The sequence below is a fragment of the Hyaena hyaena genome, unplaced genomic scaffold (assembly GCF_003009895.1).
Source record: "Hyaena hyaena isolate Hyena2069 unplaced genomic scaffold, ASM300989v1 scaffold_108, whole genome shotgun sequence".
NCBI lineage: Eukaryota > Metazoa > Chordata > Mammalia > Carnivora > Hyaenidae > Hyaena > Hyaena hyaena.
Window position 1 is genome coordinate 578820 of NW_024080741.1, and position 19578 is coordinate 598397.

Below are 19578 nucleotides of genomic sequence, written 5' to 3' on the forward strand. Positions count from 1 at the left end.
AGGTCATGATCTTGCGGTTCGTGGGTTCGAGCCCCGCGTCGGGCTCTGTGCTGACTGCCAGCTCGGAGCCTGGAGCCTGTTTCAGTCTGTGACTCCCTCTCTCTCTGACCCTCCTCTGCTCACGCTGTCTCTCTCTCTCTCCTAGAAATAAATAAAAAATAAAACATTTGAAATGTAACTTGATCATAGTAAATTAGTCTTTTGTGCATTGCTGGATTTAGTTTATTAATGATCTTGTTTAGGATTTTTTGCACTCATGAGTGAAATGATCTTGTAAAATTTTTTTCTTGTACTGTCTTTGGTTTTCAAAATTATAGTAGCTTCATAGAATAAACTGGGAAGTATTCCCTCTTTTTCTGGTTTTTGGAAGCATTTAAATAAGTTAGACTGATCTTTTCCTTGAAAGTTTGTTAGGATTCATCTATAAAGCCGTATATCTGATGTTTTCTTTATGAGACTATTTTAAATTACCACTTCAATATATTTAATACTTGCAAGACTAATAAGCCTTTCTCTTTCTTCTTAATTTGGTAAAATACTCTTTCTAAGAACCCATCCCTTTCATCTGAGTTTTCAAAACTATTTCCAAGAAGTTATCCTATCATCTTTTTAATCTCTGCTGTATCTATAATTATTTCTCCTTTTATTTATAGTATTACTCATTTTTTCTTTATTATCCTGCCACTGGTTTCTCTGTTTTGTTAGTCAGGAATCATCTTTGTCTTTGTGGATTGCTCTCTATTGCTTCTTTGTTCTCCATGTCATCTGTTTCAGCTCTACCTTATCTCCTCTTTTACCCTTCCTTGAATGTATTCTGCAGTGCTTCTTCCTAACCTATTAAATTAAACACTTAGCTTTAATTTTAAGCCTTTCTTTGTTTCTAAAATAAGCATTTATGGCAATACCTTGGCCCTAGAAGCTCTACTTTTCCTGCCTCTCACAGGTGCTATTACTGGTGGTTTAAAAAATTTTTTTAATTATAGAAAAATACATATAACATAAAATTTACAACCCTAAATTACAAAATGGAATTACGATTGATATATATTATATTAGTTTCAGGTGTACAACATAATGATTCAATATTTTTATACATTATGAAATGATCCTGTCAAAAGGTCTAGTTACCCTCTGTTATTATACAAAGTTATTACAATATTATTGACTATATTCCCTATGTTGTACATTACATCCTTTTGACTTATTTATTTATTTATTTTATAATTGGAACTTTGTAACTCTTAATCTGCTTCACCTCTTTTGCCCATTTCTGAACCCCCTTCCCTCTGGCAAACACCAGTTCATTCTTTGTATCTATTAGTCTGTTTCTGGTTTGTTTAGTTTGTTCATTTGTTTTTTAGATTCCTCAAATATGGTATTTGTTTTTCTCTGACTTATTTCACTTAGCATAATACTTTCTATCTCCATCCATGTCTTTGCAAATGGCAAGATTTCATTCTTCTAATGGCTGAATACTATTCTATTGAACATATATACCACATCTTCTTTATCCATTCATGTATTGATGGACACAAGTTGCTTCCATATCTTGGCTATTGTGAAGTGTGCTATAATGAAAATAGGGGTGCATATATCTTTTCAAATGAGTATTTTTATTTTCTTCAAATAAATATCCAGATATGGAATTGCTGGATTATATGGTAATCCTGTTTTTAATTTTTTGAAGGGCCTCCATACTGTTTTCCAGAGTAGCTGCACCTGTTTACATTCCCTGCTAAGAGTGCATGAGAGTTCCCTTATCTCCACATTCTTACCAGCACTTGTTATTTCTTGTCTTTTTGATAATGGCTATTCTGACAGGTGTGAGGTGGTATCTTGATTTGCATTTCCCTGATGATTAGTGATGTCGAGCATCTTTTCATGTGTCTATTGGGCATCTTGGAAAAGTGTCTGTTCAAGTCCTCTGTGTATTTTTTAATCATGTTGGTTTTTTGTTGAATTTTATGAGTTTTATATGTATATATTAGATATCAGTTCCTTACTGTGTATCATTTGCAAATATCTTCTCCCATTTAGTAGGTTGTCTTTTGTTTATGGATTCCTTCATGGCAATTTTTTTTTTTTTTTTTTAGTTTGATGCAGTCCCATTTTTTTAAGCCTTTTATTTTAGGGAGAGAGAGACCACAAGTGAGTCCAAGTTGGGGAGAAGGGCAGAAGGAGAGGGTGAGAGAGAATCTCAAGTAGGCTCTATGCTCAGTGCTGAGCCCAATGTGGAGCTTGATCCCATGACCCTGGGATCATGACCTGAGCCAAAATCAAGAGTCAGACACTCAACCAACGGAGACACCCAGGCATCCCGATGTAGTCCCATTTTATTTTTATTTTGTTGCCTTGCTGAGGAAACCTATCCAAAAAAATATTGATAAGACTGAAACTTATTGCCTATGTTTTCTTCTAGGAATTTTATGGTTTCAGGTCTTACATATGGATATTGAATTTATTTTGAGTTTATTTTTTCACATGGTGTAAGAAAGTGGTCTAGCTTTATTCTTTTGCATGTAGCTATCCAGCTTTCCCAGCACCATTTATTGAAGAGATCATCTTTTCCCCATTGTATGCTCTTGCATTCTTTATTGTAGATTAATTAACTATATAATTGTGGATTTATTTCTGGGCTCTCTGTCCTGTTCCACTGATCTATTTTGTGTCTATTTTGTGTCAGTACCATACTGTTTTGGTTACTATAGCTTTGTAGTATAATTTGAAGTCAGAGCACATGATTTCATCAGCTTTGTTCTTTCTCAAGATTGCTTTGGCTATTTGGGGGTCTTTTGCAGTTCCATAAATTTTAGTATTATTTGTACGAGTCCATCCTACCTATCTTTAAGTGTATGATTCAGTGGCATTAAGTACATTCATAATGTTGTGCAACTATCACCACCATCCATCTCCAGAGCTCTTTTCATCTTACAAAATTGGAACTCTGTACCAATTTAAAAAAATAATTCACTGTCCCTTTTTCTTTTTAGCCTCTGGCAACCACCATTCTTCTTTCTGTCTCTCTGACTTTGACTACTCTAGGTACCTTGTATAAGTGGAATTCTACCATATTTCTCTTTTTATAACCTGACTTATTTAACTTAGTGTAATGTCCTCCAAATTCATCTATGTTGTAGCATATATCAGAATTTCCATCCTTTATAACACTGAATAATATTTCATTGTAGATCACATTTCATTTATTCATTTATCTGTAGATGGACACTTGAGCTGCTTCTTCTACATTTTAGCTATTGCAAATAATGCTACTATGAACAGGGATGTACCAATACCTACTTGAGACCCTGCTTTCACTTATTTTGGGATGTCTTGAGAGATGGAATTCTTGGGTCATATAGCAACCTTATTTTCAATTTTTGGAGGAACTTCCATACTGTTTTCCCTAGTAACTACACCATTTTACATTTCTACCAAATTCACAAGGGCTCCAATTCCTCCTCATCTTCATCATGTAAACAAAACCAAATAAAACAAAATTGAATCACATCATGGTTTTGATTTGCATTTTCCTAATGATTAGGGATGTTGAGCATCTTCTCATGTGCTTATTGGCCATTGTGTGTCTTCTTTGGAGAAATGTCTATTCCAGTCCTTTACCTATTTTTGAATAGGATTGTTTGCTTTCATTGTTCCTGAGTTGCAGTTCTTTATATTTATCTGCTACCTCTTAGCAGATAAATAATTTGCAGATATCTCCCATTCTGTGGTTGTCTTTTCAATCTATTGATTGTGTCCTCTCATACACAGAAGTTATTGCCTGTGTTTTTGGTGTCATTGTGGTGTTTAAATTATCATTTTCTTCTAAATATTTTTAAATTTCCCTGTGATATCTTCTTTGATCTTTTAGTTATTTAAAAGCGTATTTTAGGGGCACCTAGATGGCTCAGTAGGTTGAACATTCTATTCTAAATTTGGGCTCAGATTATGGGATCAAGCTCTGTGTCAGGCTCCATACTGAGCACCTTACTTGGGAATCTCTCTTTATGTATATAAAATAAAAATTGTTTTAATTTATAAAATCTCTAAATATATAAAGATTTTATATTTATCTTTTTATTATTAATTTCTAATTTAATTTATTTGCAACCAGAAAACATGGCATATGTGGTACTGATTTATGTGAAATTAGTTGAGATGCCACCAAGTGTGTCATCAAATTTTATAAATATTCCATGTGTGCTTGAAAAGAATATGTGTGCTCTAATTGTTGGATGAAAAATTCTGTTTAAATTTTTTATATCTTTGCTGATTTATGTCTGCTTGATTCTCTTTAGCCCCTATGATGTATTTTGTTATAAGTCTATTTTGTCCCATATCCATAGAATGATACCAGTTTGTTCTCGGTTAGTATTTGGGCGATATATATTTTTTGCCTCCTTTTACTTCCAACCTTCTATGTCATTTTCCTTTAATCATATGTCTTGAAAATAGCTCATAGTTTTTCAATTTTTATCCAGACTGACAATTCTTTTACTGGTTGGCAACTTAAACATGTTTACACATATTGTATTGATATTTTTAACATGCCATTATATGATTTTTAAAATTTTTATTTGTCCTTCTATTATTATGTTTCCTCTTTCCCCTTGTTTGTCTTTTACAGAGATTGGCATTTTTTATAAATATCTCCTTCCCTCATTTCTTCTCTATTTTTCAATAAGTTTGGAATTTATCCTTCTGTTTCTTTTAGTAATTACCCCTGCAATTTTACCAGGCATACTTAACCTATAAAGTTAAAATTAAATAATACCATGAGAGACTCTTGAATGCTGAGAACAAACTGAGGACTGATGGGGGGTGGAAAGAAAGGGGGGAGATGGGCATGGGGGAGGGCACTGACAGGATGAGCACTGGGTCATCAAGTTGGAAACCAACTTGACAATAAACTATTAAAAATTGTTTTAATTAAATAATATTTTTATCTCCTTCCAGTCACAAAACAGCTTTAGGACTCTTGTGCTTACATCTACTTTTCCCACCTTGGCTATTCCACTGTCTATTCCACTGTCATGTAATATATCCCTTTTTTGATTCCCACAAATTAGATACTATTGCTCTTTCTTAAAACAAACATTGCCTATTTGGAGTGGAATCTTTGTTTACTATTTTATTTGCCCACCATTCCTTCATGCATCTCAAAATGTTTTTTCAAGATCCTTTTCCTTCTTGAGGTAAATGTCAGGAGTTCCTATCTGGTGGGTCTCTTGGTGGTAAAATGCTCCCGCTTTGTTTATCTATATCCATTTTATTTTATCTCCACTTTTTTGTTTTGCTTTTTAATTCATCCTTTTTTAATCTTTACAAGTTACACAAATCATTTCCTGTTATCCTCTCATTTAAACAGAAAAGGCCAAGTCCTTTTTCTTTCTTTCTTTTTTTTTTTTTGGACACAAGTGACTAAGCTTACATTTAATGACACACCCCTGAGAAATAGTTTGCAATAAATAACAACACAGAGAAACTAGAAAATCCCAAGCAGAGTTCGAAAAACAACACTTTTGGTCTCTATCAAAGTTGTTGTATTCTTTAATGATTGTTTGGCCAGGAATGAATGCATTTCTAAATTAGCAATCATTTTCTCTCAACACCTTAAAACTGTGTTTCTACTGTCTTCCGGCTTCCACTGATGTTATGAAAATCTGCTATCAGTTTAACTGCTCTTCCTTTGTAAGTATTCTAGCTTTTCTGGCTGTTTTCAAAGTATGTATGTATGTATGTATGTATTTGCCTTTGGAGTTCTGTGGTTTCACTACTACGTGTCTATGTGTGGATATCTTATTTACCCTGCTTGGGATATACTGTGCTTTCTAGATCTGTGGATTCGGACTGTTTCTCAGTCCTAGAGCATTTGCCAATGTCAGCTCTGTGGCCATTGTCTTTCCTCATGCTTTCCCTTTTCTCTTTCTATAGTCCCAGCCAGACATATATTAGACCTTCTCATTCTAGCCTCTGGTGGAATCCTTCAAATGCATGGGTTGTCTCTTTACCTCTGCATAGCCCATTATGCATTTTTTTCAACATTTAGAAAAACGTTCCATATTCTTAAGGATGTTTCTTTGTTCCTAATCACTTCTTGTTATATATTCTTCCTGATGATTTCTTCAACATAGCTATCTTCTACTTTGTATTTGGTAGTTCCAACATCTGTAATCCTTAGGAGGCTGTATCTGATGGTTCTTGCTTCTGCTGCCTCTCACCACACTGCCTGTTTCTCATGTTTTTGGTAATCTTTGCCCGTGAGGCCCTACCACTTCAAGAGGCACGCTTTCCCCTAAGAGGACCACTTCTATTTCTTCTTGGAGTTGAGAGTACCCCCACCAGGACCACTAAAACCCTCTTCTAAGGTTTTGGTTCAGAACCTAGAACCTTAGGTGCAGTTTCTCCTCCTCGTTACTATTCTAAGGATCAGATTCCTCACACCTGTGCTGCTGCTATAGGAATGTGTCCTTTGTAGGACCCTACTTCTCACAGCTGTCTGCAGGTCTACATCAGAACCGTTGTTACTAAAGCTCCCACCATCCTCTAGTCCTGTTTCTTCCTTCCAGGCCTTGGCTCCTGGCTTCCCAGACCCCTGCCCCTCATTCTTGGGACTCTGCTTTCATTTGTCTAGTTTTGGGGCATGATCTCTGAAAACCTCCTACCTTTGAGAGACCAGCAAAGGGTGTATCTCATCTGAAGTCTAACTGTTATGGAACAGGACGATCTCTTGGAGACTCTAAACATTCATGGTACTGACACAACCTTTATTCTAGCCCAAACATAACCAACTAAAGTTTCACCTGTTATTTTTAATCTCCTTATTTTGAACCCTTTATTCCCAATCATTAAAATCTTTCAAAAGAGGGGCGCCTGGGTGGCTTAGTCGGTTAAGCGTCCGACTTTCACTTAGGTCGTGATCTCACGGTTCGTGGGTTCGAGCCCCGCGTCGGGCTCTGTGCTGACTGCCAGCTCAGAGCCTGGAGCCTGTTTCAGAGTCTGTGTCTCCCTCTCTCTCTGACCCTCCCCTGCTCACGCTGTCTCTCTCTCGCTCTCTCCTAGAAATAAATAAAACATTAAAAAAAAATCTTTCAAAAGAGATTCTATCATTGATCATGTCAGCGTTATCTGTGCTTTGTGTACATTGACCCAAGTTTTTGATCAGATGAATAAGACAAAATCATTCTGCTAGTGCTCAAGGCAAGACCTTTCATACTCATTCATTCATTTTTCATTCATGTAACAAACATTTATTGAGCATCAACTCTGCTAGGTACTATGTTAGACACCGCACTAGACACTGGAAAACCCTGACTTCAAGGAGCTTGCAGTCTTATAGCCAAATCACTTCTCCCAGTGAGCTTAATTAAGCTGGGTAAAGCAGGTGGGCTAGAGAGCAGAGTACTGGCTGTTTACTGCTCTGTTCATGCTTTGCTGATGGTAGTGGATGTTAACTGTCACACCTCCTTCAGGCTTCGCCTTGATGTGAGGTTCAGTCACAAATGAGTCCCAGATATCACATTTTGGGGGGCCGACCTGTGAAAGTAACCCCAACTCTGGGTCTGGGGAGTGTGGGTGGTAGGTATCCCTCTGTAAGTCGGCCTTCCTCCTTAGCTTACAGTGGCCCCACACCCTGCTGCCCAGGTCCACTGCTGTCCCTACCCTGGGGGTGACCAAACTGGACATCACCACCCAACCAGTGCTCTTTACTAAGCTGCTGAAAGAACCAGCCTTTATTTCCCCAGGCATCAAATGGACACCTGATGAGAATGGAGTCATTGCCTTCGACTGCAGAAATCGTGGCTGGTAAGAGCTCTAGGGGAAAAGTCTCTGGTGCTGGCATCTCTCTTATAACCTTTGGGTTCTGCCTAATTCTCCTCCAGTCTCTACCCTACCCCCACCACCAGCCAAGAGCCTCAGGTGTGTAGAACCTGAACCCAATGCAGAAGCAGGAAGAGTTGCCAGCTGTATTTCTCTTCTCTGCAGCTGCTCTTGCTCCAGGACTCATCACACTTGTCTTTCTCACCCCAAACCTCCTTCCAGCACATTGAGATGTCTCCAAATCAATCCTCTGCCAGACTCTCCTCTCCCTCCACACCCCTCCTCTGGCAGATTTGTAACGGAATCTGAGGGTAAAATCCAGCTCTCTCCCTTCCTGCTACCTCTGCCCTATTAGGAGCTTGGCTGGTCCAAAACAAAGAGGACAGGGGTTACCACCAGGACCGAACCTTCCTCCCACCTGACAGGTCCATTAGATGAGCACATTCTCAATTGTTGACCCCAAAATGGCTTTAGAACTACACTGAGTAGTTGTCGGACATGATAAAAGCTGGCACTGATGGATTGTTGACCTGAATCTTGAGTACACTTGAGCCACAATCTGAATAGAAATAACTAGAGACTCAGTTGGGTGGCTGTTCTGGCTTTAGTTTTCCCATCATGGACCTGTGCTTTCTTTCTGTTAAAGGTACATACAAGCTGCTACTTCTCCCAAGGACATAGTGATTGTGGTGGATACGAGTGGCAGCATGAAGGGGCTGCGGATGACTATTGCCAAGCACACCATTGCCACCATCCTGGACACACTGGGGGAGAATGACTTTGTTAATATCATTGCGGTAAATGTAACTTCCTGTTCTAGAATAGCTCTCCTCAGGAAAAAAAACCATTCTGCCTGCACTAGAATGACCTGTACTTACAATCACTTGATGCCTCACACTGTAGTATGATTTTCTTCTCTGAAGCTGAGACTTCCATCCTAAGGTTGGACCAAGGATGGGCTTCAAGAGGTCCAAAGAGTTACTGAAATTATGTGTAAAAATGTGTGCATCCACTTTTCTGATTCCACAGATTTCATCAATTTCTCAGATGAGTCTGGGAATAAAAATTAAGAGGCACTGGCCCTGAGAAAATACTTAACTCACCCCCATCCATGTGCTCTTGACTGGTACCCAACACTGGAACAGCCTCTCCTTTATGCTTAGGATGAGTGAGCCTTGGGCTCTTGCTTTTTAATTCCCAGTCCTCCCACCTCCTTCATCCCACCAAATCCAGACACATTAGAAGGGGAATGTAGGTAGTGGGGGCTAGAAAGGGACCAGAAGACCCTAGTCCTGCTTTCACGGCAACTCTTCCTGAGGATAACTCTGCCTGTCTTAGAAAAGTAATGAAGGAGAGGAGTGAAGCAGAAAGAAGTGGGGAGATAGCAAGTCAGGAGAATGCCTTCAATGCAATGAAAGAGCTGACCAGTTCAGCCCTTCAAGGAGGCAGAGCTGACTGCCACCTTGAGGGCATCAATTTGAAGGCCACCTGATCCAAAGCTTTCCTGATCAGCTTGTCACATTGCTGAAAATGCTTGTCTTCAATGGAATTTGTGTATCTAGTAAAGAAATACCAAGGCAAAATGGTCTAACTTCAAGATGTTCATCCTGGGAGTAAGAAGGGCCCTATCATCCCTGAACTGCTCCCCTGAGGCCTGCAACATTTACCCACCTGCACCACCCCTGGACCCCGCCCTCCCCAGCTCCACCACCTTTGTCCCTAGACATGACCTGCAGCAGTGACAAGACAGCTACAAGAACAGGCCCCACTACTCCACAGGAGTGGGAGTGTGCTCCTGCCCCTCCTCTCTCCCAATCTTTCTCCTGCTTTGGGGGAGGAGAGGCAGGAGAAACATGTGTTCCTGACCTTCCCCAGAACACCCTAGCACTTGCCCTAGAACCTGCGTGCATTCCTACCACTGTGTCACCGTTATCTCCCTTTCTCTCTCTCATATTTAAACAGAAGTAGATTAAAGACAACTTGAAGATTTGAATTTTAACTATAGGGAAATGGAGAGATTAAGAAAAAGAAGGCAGTAGTCATTCATTTTCCCCCTTCCCATTCCCTGTTGACAGCTAGAGGATCTTGATCGTAAATGCAAGGCAAAAGGTAAAAGAACGCAGTTCCTAATCCCCAGACCCAGGCACTGGGGAGGGGTCTGAACACAGAAGGACTAAAAGGCTCTGGGATTCTTGTGGAAGGTACTTTGTCTGGTCCTAGGAGCGGAGACCAAAGGAATTTTCTCTGTACCTTCGAGTTCTCTGTGTGTTCAAGGAGATGGACATCACTGAGCCACCTGAGAAGACAAACACTGAGATTTGAGGGAGAATTTTTAGAGTTTAGGCCCCACTATTCTCTATACTCCTTTCTCTCTACTCAGGAAAAAACTGCCAGAAGCATAGGGTACCCCAAGATAATATTACACAGGTGCCTAGGTAGCCTGTGAATTGCCCGAGATTCCAAATTGACCTTATCTGTTCTCCTGTCCCCTCTGCCCTCTGCAACTGCAGTATAGTGACTACATCCATTACATCGAGCCTTGTTTTAAAGGGATCCTTGTCCAGGCAGATCGAGACAATCGTGAGGTGAGTGTCTACCATCAGGTGAGTGCCTGATGCTTCTGAGCCCCTGCTCAATTAGGATGGTGGACAGTCACCTGAATAGACTGCCTGATGGCCTCCTTTACTTATTCCCATGACACTAGGAAAGAGGGCAAGGCAGTTACCCATGTAAATACACCCAAGAAGTTGCCTCATAAATATGCTGCCTGCTTATCAGAACAAATCGTGAGCAAAGAGAGACACTATCCAAGGGAAATAACACTTACTCAGAACTGCTTTTTCACTCTGTGGATTATCCGAGACTCAGTTTTCCTCTTTGCCTCCTCTGTGGGCCTTTCTACTGTATCAGTCTTGATGAAGAACTTCCCCAATAGGGAGAGAAGTTCAAACCCATTGGATTGAGTCTTTCTCAAAGGACGAGGAGAGGATGTGGTAACTTTTTTAAAAGGAAAAGTTTGCATGTCACAGATCCTTCTTTTTGTGACTGGAGAGTTTGAGTTTGGCTTCTTCTTGAATCCCAGCCCCAGGTTGGTCACTGGAGCCCCTAGTGGCCTCCATGGTTTCTCCAGTGAAATGCTCACCATTGGGTTATGTTGGGCTGGGTCTGAGGATGCTGGGGGTCTGAGGATGCTGGTTCCCAGCAGGTCTGTGTGGACTTTCCTCCCTGCACTGAATGGGCTCACACTTGGCATTTACTTCCAGTAGTGGGGATGTGTTTGCACTCAGCTACTTACACTCTCTGTTTATCTTGGGGGCACATCTTGAGAAACATCTGTTGTAGGGTCCAGCCATGAAATTAGCTGGATCATGAAGACATGGATCCTGCAGTCACATTCTGGGCAAATAGCTCTAAACAGCCTCTGAAATTAAGACCAAAGAGGAAGGTTCCTTGGCTGTCAATCCACTAACCATCCTCTAATTTCTTACCCATGACAGCATTTCAAACAGCTGGTAGATGAGTTGATGGTCAAGGGTGTGGGTGTCGTGAATCAAGCCTTGACAGAAGCCTTCCAGATCCTGCAGCAGGTACCCACACCCGGCAAAGCTGGGGGAGAATGAAGGGCTAGGAGATGGGGTGGAGATGTGGGGAGGGCAGTTGTTGGGCTGCAGTCATGTTGCCTGCTCTTTCCCCACACAGTTCCAAGAGGCCCGGCAAGGGAGCCTCTGCAACCAGGCCATCATGCTGATCACTGATGGGGCCGTGGAGGACTATGAGCCAGTATTTGAGAAGTACAACTGGCCTGACCGCAAGGTTACCCTTCCGGTGGAGGTCAAGGGGGCAGGGGAAGAGACCAAGGGAAGTGTTTTCCTACTGCCTGCATGGGATAACCAGTGGTGCCCAGAGAAAACAGGCTTGCCCTGAGTCCAAATGCCCTGCCCCATTAGACACATTAGTAAATTCAGATAGTATGTCCCAGATTGGCATTCCAAAATTATGGTGATGCTAGGCACAGAGGACTCATGTGAGAGACAGTGCAGGGTGAGAGACCAGATGTGGTGTTCAGATGAAAACTGCCAGGCAATGACCCTCCACTCTATATCTAGCCCACATCACCACAGCCCTGGCAAGTCCCATTGCTGCCTGGGCCTCAGGGTTCTTTCTGGTCAAAAGGATGAGAGTGGAGAATCCAAAGTCAGCAAAGTGCTTGACCTGACATCTAAGACTCACATAAATAATATTAATACTACTTATGGCTATAACACTACTTATGGCTGCTGAGTGCATCTGTGTCTTGTGGATTAGGTTCGAGTTTTCACTTACCTGATTGGAAGAGAAGTGACTTTCGCTGACCGCATGAAATGGATAGCATGTAACAACAAAGGTAGGTGGTGTGTGAGCAGAGCTCCTTCCAGCCTGCACCAAGTCTTTGGAGGTTCTGAGCCATGGCTCCTGCATCGGGGCCTTACAGAGGTGCTGCATCAAGGGACAGTATCTGCCCCTCCTTCTAACAAAATGTACATTGCCCCGGGAAAACCGTAAGTAAATACCTGATTACCCTTGCAGGACTCTAAGTCATAAAGTCACCTGAAATGAAACTGAGAGGTCATCTGTCCAGTGTTTGCAGAAGAGAAAACTCTCTCTTCAAATAAAGCCTGTATGAATCACAATACAGGCAGAGTGATGTAGGGATGAGACCCACAGTTTAAATGTCAGTTCTCTCATATCTAGCCTCCATTCCTCTTGTTGGAAATTAAGCCCATATACTCTGGTTCTGCTTCCAGACAAAAAGCAGAGGGTCATCATTTTCTTTAGAATAATGTTTTGGATGTAGTCCTCGTCTGTCTCTGGCCAGAGCCAAAGGCCTGGGCTGTGCAATGCCAACTTGGTCCCTCTTGATTCAACCAAAGTTTATTGAGCAGGTACTATGGTGCCTGGCAAAGCTTCCAAATTGTGGTCAGGACAGACTCAGTCTTTCTCTTGCTGCTTCCCAGTAGAAAAAACAGACAAGTCATCAGTGGTGATATAATCTGAAATGCACAGGGGCTGGGAGAGCGATGGGAGAGGCACTTCCCCCATTTGGAGGTGGCAGGGAGGGCTTCCTAAAGGAAGTGATGTCTATGCTGAGACATAAAGAATGGTAGGACTCAGCCAGACATACAGATCATTGAAGGATGTTCCAGACAAAGTGAAGAACATGTTCAAAGGATCTGAGATAAGATGCATGCTGGGAATGGAAAATGCTTTCACTTCCTAGAGGTTGGAGTGAGTGTTTTGTGGGAGGTGATACGCAATGAGACCAGACAGGTAAACATGTACTAAGTCAGTGATAGCCTTATAAGCCATTTGCTCTTTTAAATATCACCATGGCTACAACCAAAACGCTATAGCACTCCTCCCTGTAACCAAAGAAGGACAGTGGTCAGAGATAGTAGGTTTAAGGGACACCCAGCTACTGTCTTAAACTGGACTCCCTGAAAATGGACCCCAAGTCAGAGTTGCCTGCAGGAGAGGGTCCTTTTGGGAAATGACCCCGTAAGAAAGTGAAGAGGGCATCATTGTGAGAGGGAAACCAAGCCACTAAGCCCCTGCTGCTCCTGTGGCATTTCTGGACTGAGAGCCCCCCCCCTGCACCCCAGAGTTATCCTGGATTGAGGCAGCACCACTGGCCTCCTGATGCCCCTGGGGAAGGGCATAACTTTGGGAGAAGTAGTTCCCTGTGGCCCAGGGAAGCTCCTAGTGAAGGCCCAACCTACCTGTAAGCTGAGAACAGCTGGGGGAGCATATATGGGCCCTGCAGAGCGATTCCAAGTGGAACCCCCAGCTTTCCACAACCATATGACCCTTTTCTCTGCCAGGCTACTACACACAAATCTCCACACTGGCAGACGCGCAGGAGAATGTGATGGAGTACCTGCATGTGCTCAGCCGCCCCATGGTCATCAACCATGACCATGACATCACCTGGACAGAAGCCTACATGGACAGCAAGGTGGGGGCTTGACCCTGCTCCAGAGTTAGGGGCTCCAGGGAATAAGAGGTAACTTCCTGGGTCAGGAGAGAGGGGTAAGCAGAGTACCTCCTCGGGAGATGGCGTGAAGGGGTGAATACCCTCAGCCCACTAGAAGACCAATTGCCTGTATGCTACCCCCAGAGGTGCAGAAATACCGTGAGCAGACCTGCCCAAGGCTATTCTCCATGGACAGAGCACCTCTGCTCCAGACTCGTTCCTCCCTTCTTCCCATTGTCCTCACCTCCCTCATTGTCCTTCTCTCCTACTTGTTTCAGGAAGAAAGGTATCTAACCAGTAATTTGAGATACTATGGCTTCATCAGGTGCTCTCCTTCCTGCACTTTCAGAGACTGCCCTTGGGTTGCAGTGACTTACACAAAGGCATAGATAACCAAAGTAGATGAGATGTGTGGGGGCAAGAGAGACCTTTCTGGCACTTCTCAAATCATATCAGCTACATAGTCACCTGCTTCAGTGGTAATGTCTCAGCCTGGGATTGAGAGAGACCTGAACATAATGACTTAAATGAGAGAAAAGCGCACTTCTCCATCATGTAAAAGAACTTTAGAGGTGGCCAGCCCAGAGCTGATGAGGAGCTTCCTGGTCATCAGGGACCCAGGCTACTTCTTGCATCCCCTTGGCCAACCTCCTGGTTCCAGTAGCTAGTAAAACATTGGTTAACTGAAACCACTCACTTTCAGAAAACCTTACTTCCAAACTCTAAAGTGAAAAATCAGATGAGGAAGGGGAAGAGATTTGATGGTTAGTGACTTGTGCACAGAATAATGAATATAGACAATATCCTAATATAGTTATGTAATGTAAATAACATCAGTACGATGGCAATATCTAAATGTATCAAAGCAACAACACCTTAAGTTTACACAATGTTATATGTCAAATATATTCAACTTTTAAAAACTTCTTCATTCTCCAAGAAAGTATACTATAGGTGTCCATGGCTCAGGACCCTCCTTTGGTTGATCCTGAAGATCACACATATTAAACATACCTGCACATGCCACCTGTAAGGACCTATCTTCATGATAAAGTGGGGTGCTTGTGCAGAGCCCCTTCCAAGAAGGCTGAAGGAACTTCACAGTGAGATGAGGCAGTCAGGAGGAAGGCCATTTTGGAAGTGGGGAATGATGTGGCTCTGGCATTCTGAGTGAGGAAAGGTTGTAGGTCTGTCCCATGTGTGTAAGGAGTGACCCTAAGGTCAGCTACAACTACACCATGGCCTGCCCCTGAGCTGTGCTTCCTCCTGCATGCACTTGTGTTTGCAGGTGGCTCTGTGTCAGTGTCCTTCTCCTTCTTAACTGCCCTGGGCTGTCATTTGTGCCAACCTTGGGTCCGTAGCAGAGATTTTGGGCATGTGTGAGATGGGCCCATTCCATGGCTCATGCTCATCCTTGGCATGGCCAAGACAAGAGTACTTTGCAAGCATGTTTGGGAGCTGGGTTGTGGGTTCTGGGGTTTTGACACTTGCCCTGGCTTAGGACTGTCATTGCTAAGTGACACTGACCTGGTCCCCTCCCCAGCCCACCTCTCTCCACCAGCATTTCTGCCAGTTCTCCTTTTGTAGAGAAGGGGAACCTCACTTGTGGTTTCTTCCTCCTTTTGGAAGGTGACACTTCAGTGATAGTTGACATTGGTGACTGTGGGTCCTCCACCCTGTGGACTCTGAGCTCTGTGTCCTTTGCTCTCCTCCCTGACAGCTCTTCACTTCGCAAGCACAAAGCTTGATGCTTCTCACCACTGTGGCCATGCCAGTCTTCAGCAAAAAAAATGAAACGGTGAGTGGCCACTCTCTGAGAAGTTGCAACAGATTTTAGAAGTTGGGGCCCCTGGCTAGCATCTTTAGACCAAATGGTTCTTGATTGGCTGGGCATAAGAACCACCTCAAGAGGGTTTTATATTCAGATTCCAAGCCTTATGCCCAACCACCTATATCAGAATCTCTTGGTTGAGAGAGGGGTGAGGGTGAGAGGTGGAATGGGGTCCATACTTCCCAAACTCACTTTGTGATTCTGCTTTGTCATTTTGGGGTTGTCTTCTTTCTCTGCACTTGAGACCACTGTCCCGCTAGAAATGTCACCTGCCAACCTTCTGGCAGAACAACACTTAGCCTGCCAGTTTGGGGCAGCCTCTAATTTGAGGATTCCTCTAGTGAAGGACTTTTAAGAGCCTCCCATCCTTCATCCGGTCAGAAAATGTTTCTTTATAGTCCTTGTATGTTCAGAGCATCCATGGATTATTGTCCCTCAGATTCTGACACTCAGCCTCTGCTATGAAAATTAATATTTTATTCAACTTTGTATTTCTTTTAAATATTAGTACTGTAAATTAATCTTCCTTACAGCTGAGATTCCTCCTGGGGTCTCTTCTGGTATATCTATATTTTTATTCCAGAGACCTCAGCCTAATATCCAACTGCAGAGGAAGAGTCATATAAGGAAGTGGCTTCCTCTTCCAGGTTCTGGGAAGGCCAAGGGTCCAGTCCAGCCCTGTGCACAGGGAAGCCAGGTCTCCCCCTAACCCAGGTGTTTTTCTTTCCAGCGATCCCATGGCATTCTTCTGGGTGTGGTGGGCTCTGATGTGGCCCTGAGAGAGCTGATGAAGCTGGCACCCCGGTACAAGGTGAGCCTGGATCCGATGCCTGGGTGGGGGGTTACAGTCTCCCTAGGAGTTGCCCTACCAGGCTCAGGAGTCCCTCTGCAGGCAGCGCAGCCAACCTAGAGCGGGGACGGGGCCCCACCATCCCACTCCCCAGAGACGTGCAGGCCCTGAGCCTGGCGGCAGTGGTTTGAATCTCTGGGACCCTGTGTCACCACCAGCTCTGACTTGCTCTGTGGCCTTCAGCACGTTCTTTCCCTTCCTGGTGCCTCAGTTTTCAATGTGCTCCTCCATGCCCTGCAGTCTTGTTTGGGGAACAAATGAGATTACATCATCAAAGCACCTAGAGCATGTGGTGGGGAAGAGGCCGAGTGAGATATGTATTATTGTGGCTGCTACAAACAGTAAAACTTAGAAGAGAATTCAAAATTAATGGCTAAAAGCATGGTGCTGGCTCAGTCATATGCTTATTTGGAAAACTCACTGCTGTGAGCTGCCATCTTTAACAGTCCTATAGTCCAACCCCTGCCCAGCTCCAGTTCTCTAGCCCAAACAACACGTCTAATGTCCCTCAAACCCTGTTGTTTTGGCAGCTTGGAGTGCATGGATATGCCTTTTTGAATACTAACAATGGCTACATTCTCTCTCATCCTGACCTCCGACCCTTGGTAGGTACAGATCTTATTTGTTTTGGGATCTTAACTATATGGGATTTGGGGAAGGTTCATAAAACCAGTTAAAACAATGAACACACATTGGGCTCCATTTAAGAACCCAATGGAGGGGCGCCCGGGTGGCTCAGTCAGTTAAGCATCTGACTTCAGCTCAGGTCATGATCTCACGGTTCATGGGTTTGAACCCCCCCTGTGTGGGGCTCTGTGCTGAAAGCTCAGAGCCTGGAACCTGCTTCAGACTCCGTGTCCCTCTCTCTCTGCCTCCCCCACTCATGCTCTGTTTCTCTCTGTCTCAATAATAAAAAAAAAAATTAAGTCATGGTCCCTGTCTTCAAATTGCTTATAATCTAGCAGGCAAAGCAAAGCAAAAATAGGTGGACTGATTGATGAACAGTCCAGAGAGCATGTAATGAAATGTGCAGCTTTCCCTGAAGGACAAGCCACTTACGTTTCCGTCACTGCTTCAGTTGCTCCGCACTCCTTTTGGAGTCTGACAGTGGTATCAGCAGAACTCTAGGGACCCCCCAATCCCACTCAAGAGAGTGTGAACATCGAGTTAACAATAAAAATGGCAAGTGAAGAGTCTCATGAGAGGTGGGGGGCAGTAAAGCTGAGGCTCCCCTGAGTTTTTCTTGGGATGATATGTTCCTGAACACTCCTGCCTCCCTCTTTGCTCCCTCCATCCTGATACATGGGGGCATTTTCACTTGCATTCAACAGAACAACTGATGGCCAAAAATGTTGCATCATTTTATCTAAAAGTTCTGCCTCCAGGGCTAGGGGCTCCCTGCTACCTCTGGTTCTGGCACTTGGCTGCTGTTGATGACAATGGCCATACCTTTCAGTGTGATTGTTTGGGGGAGTAAGAGAAGGGAGTTAAGTCTTACAGGAACCTTAGCCCTTTCCCCTTAGAGTCTCACACTGAATTGAGATGGCAGCTGAAGACAATACCTAGCAGAGTACCTTTGTGAGAACTTACTAGGGGGCTCATCCGCCCCAGGTACCACTTGGAGAAATCAGTCTAAGCTACATTTCATTCCATTCCAGTTCAGATAGATACCGAGTGTCCATAATGCAACTGACTGAGCTATTTAAGGCAAACTGTAGTTCATAATAGATATCAGGGCACACTGGAAGCCATGTTGTCTTCCCAATTCAGACTCTATTGGGAAAGCATCTGAACACATAATGAGTCACTGACTTCTCTACCGATGGGTTCTTGAGGGGGGGCAGTCCCAGTGGCAACAAGATGACTCACTGGGAAAAATAAATAAATATGTCAGTCATGGAGCTGACTTGTAAAATTGAAGGGCACTGGTCCCAAACTCATCTGTCTCCATCTATATAATCTAGATGAAAATAAAACTTCAACCAGTCAGTTAATATTGTGGACCTACTGGGTGTCTGACCTTATAATGCTCTGAGAATACTATAAACAAAAGGTTATATCTAATTAAAGAAATAGAGTATACACAAATAGACTTACACAAATGAAATGATTAGAGAAAAATACCATGTAGAACACTATTACATAACAAACATTATGTAAAGCCACCATATTGAGATTCCTAAGGAAAGCATTATCAGTTTGTGGTAGGTATTAAGGAGAACAATAGTTAAGTTAAAAATAAAAATAATAGAGGATTTGCCTAGTAATAACTGAAAGAGGATCAAGAGCCTTACTTTTGACCTGAAATCTTTCTGTCCATGCTCCAAGTTATACTAAGTGGCGCTATGGTTTTAATAAGAGGAGCTAAAGATGATCTTTCAGGTATCATCAGGAATTAGAAAATAAAAATGAATGAGTAGTATTGCATCTTACTCAAAAGAAACAGATCTGGTATAAAATATGGCAGGGCAGTGCTGTTTGCCATGAGCACGAGCATCACCAAGGCCCGGAACGGGAGCACCATCCAAGCATGGGTGGGGAGAAAAGGACAAGAGTGAAGGATCGTGCAAATCTCCCAGAAAGGCCAGAAATAAGGCGACACTTCCTTGAAAAAAGAAAAAACTGATAGAAGCAAGATAAACAGTGATAAGGGACTTCAACCTTTCAAACATCTTTAGGGGCCTCATTCTGCTAAAAGTAGACCCTCTGATTAATTCTTAATTTACTCTGATAATAAACCATCCCCTTTCCTTTTTTGATCTATTATTAAACTAAACCTGGGAAGTGCTGCCAACCTAGTAGCAGATACCTTGACAATATCTGTCTTGATAACAGAGAGAAAGGGAGGCAGGGAAGGAGGGAAGTCAGGGCCAAAAAAACAGCAGCATTCAAAGACTTGATTAATGGCTCTGTGTCAAGCTGGAGGGAGGTCTTTATTAGGCACTGCAGAATTTGTCTGTCCTTGGCTTTGTCCCATTGAAGAATTCTATCAATAAGATGAAAACATAGAAACCAGATGACACCAAGTCTGGAAGTTATGGATAATACATTAAGGGAAGAAATTAGTAT

General features: G+C 42.8%; 1 protein-coding gene across 1 annotated transcript in view; it reads left to right on the plus strand.

The window, feature by feature from the left end:
• The window catches only part of CACNA2D4 (calcium voltage-gated channel auxiliary subunit alpha2delta 4), a 112956-nt gene that overhangs the window by 16402 nt on the left and 76976 nt on the right, over positions 1-19578 (plus strand). The window contains exons 7-16 of the mRNA XM_039236349.1: positions 7743-7803; positions 8465-8615; positions 10329-10403; positions 11316-11405; positions 11518-11631; positions 12124-12202; positions 13677-13810; positions 15549-15626; positions 16390-16470; positions 17040-17114. Of these exons, the coding sequence (XP_039092280.1) occupies positions 7743-7803; positions 8465-8615; positions 10329-10403; positions 11316-11405; positions 11518-11631; positions 12124-12202; positions 13677-13810; positions 15549-15626; positions 16390-16470; positions 17040-17114 (938 nt within the window). The remainder of the gene's footprint in view (positions 1-7742; positions 7804-8464; positions 8616-10328; positions 10404-11315; positions 11406-11517; positions 11632-12123; positions 12203-13676; positions 13811-15548; positions 15627-16389; positions 16471-17039; positions 17115-19578) is intronic.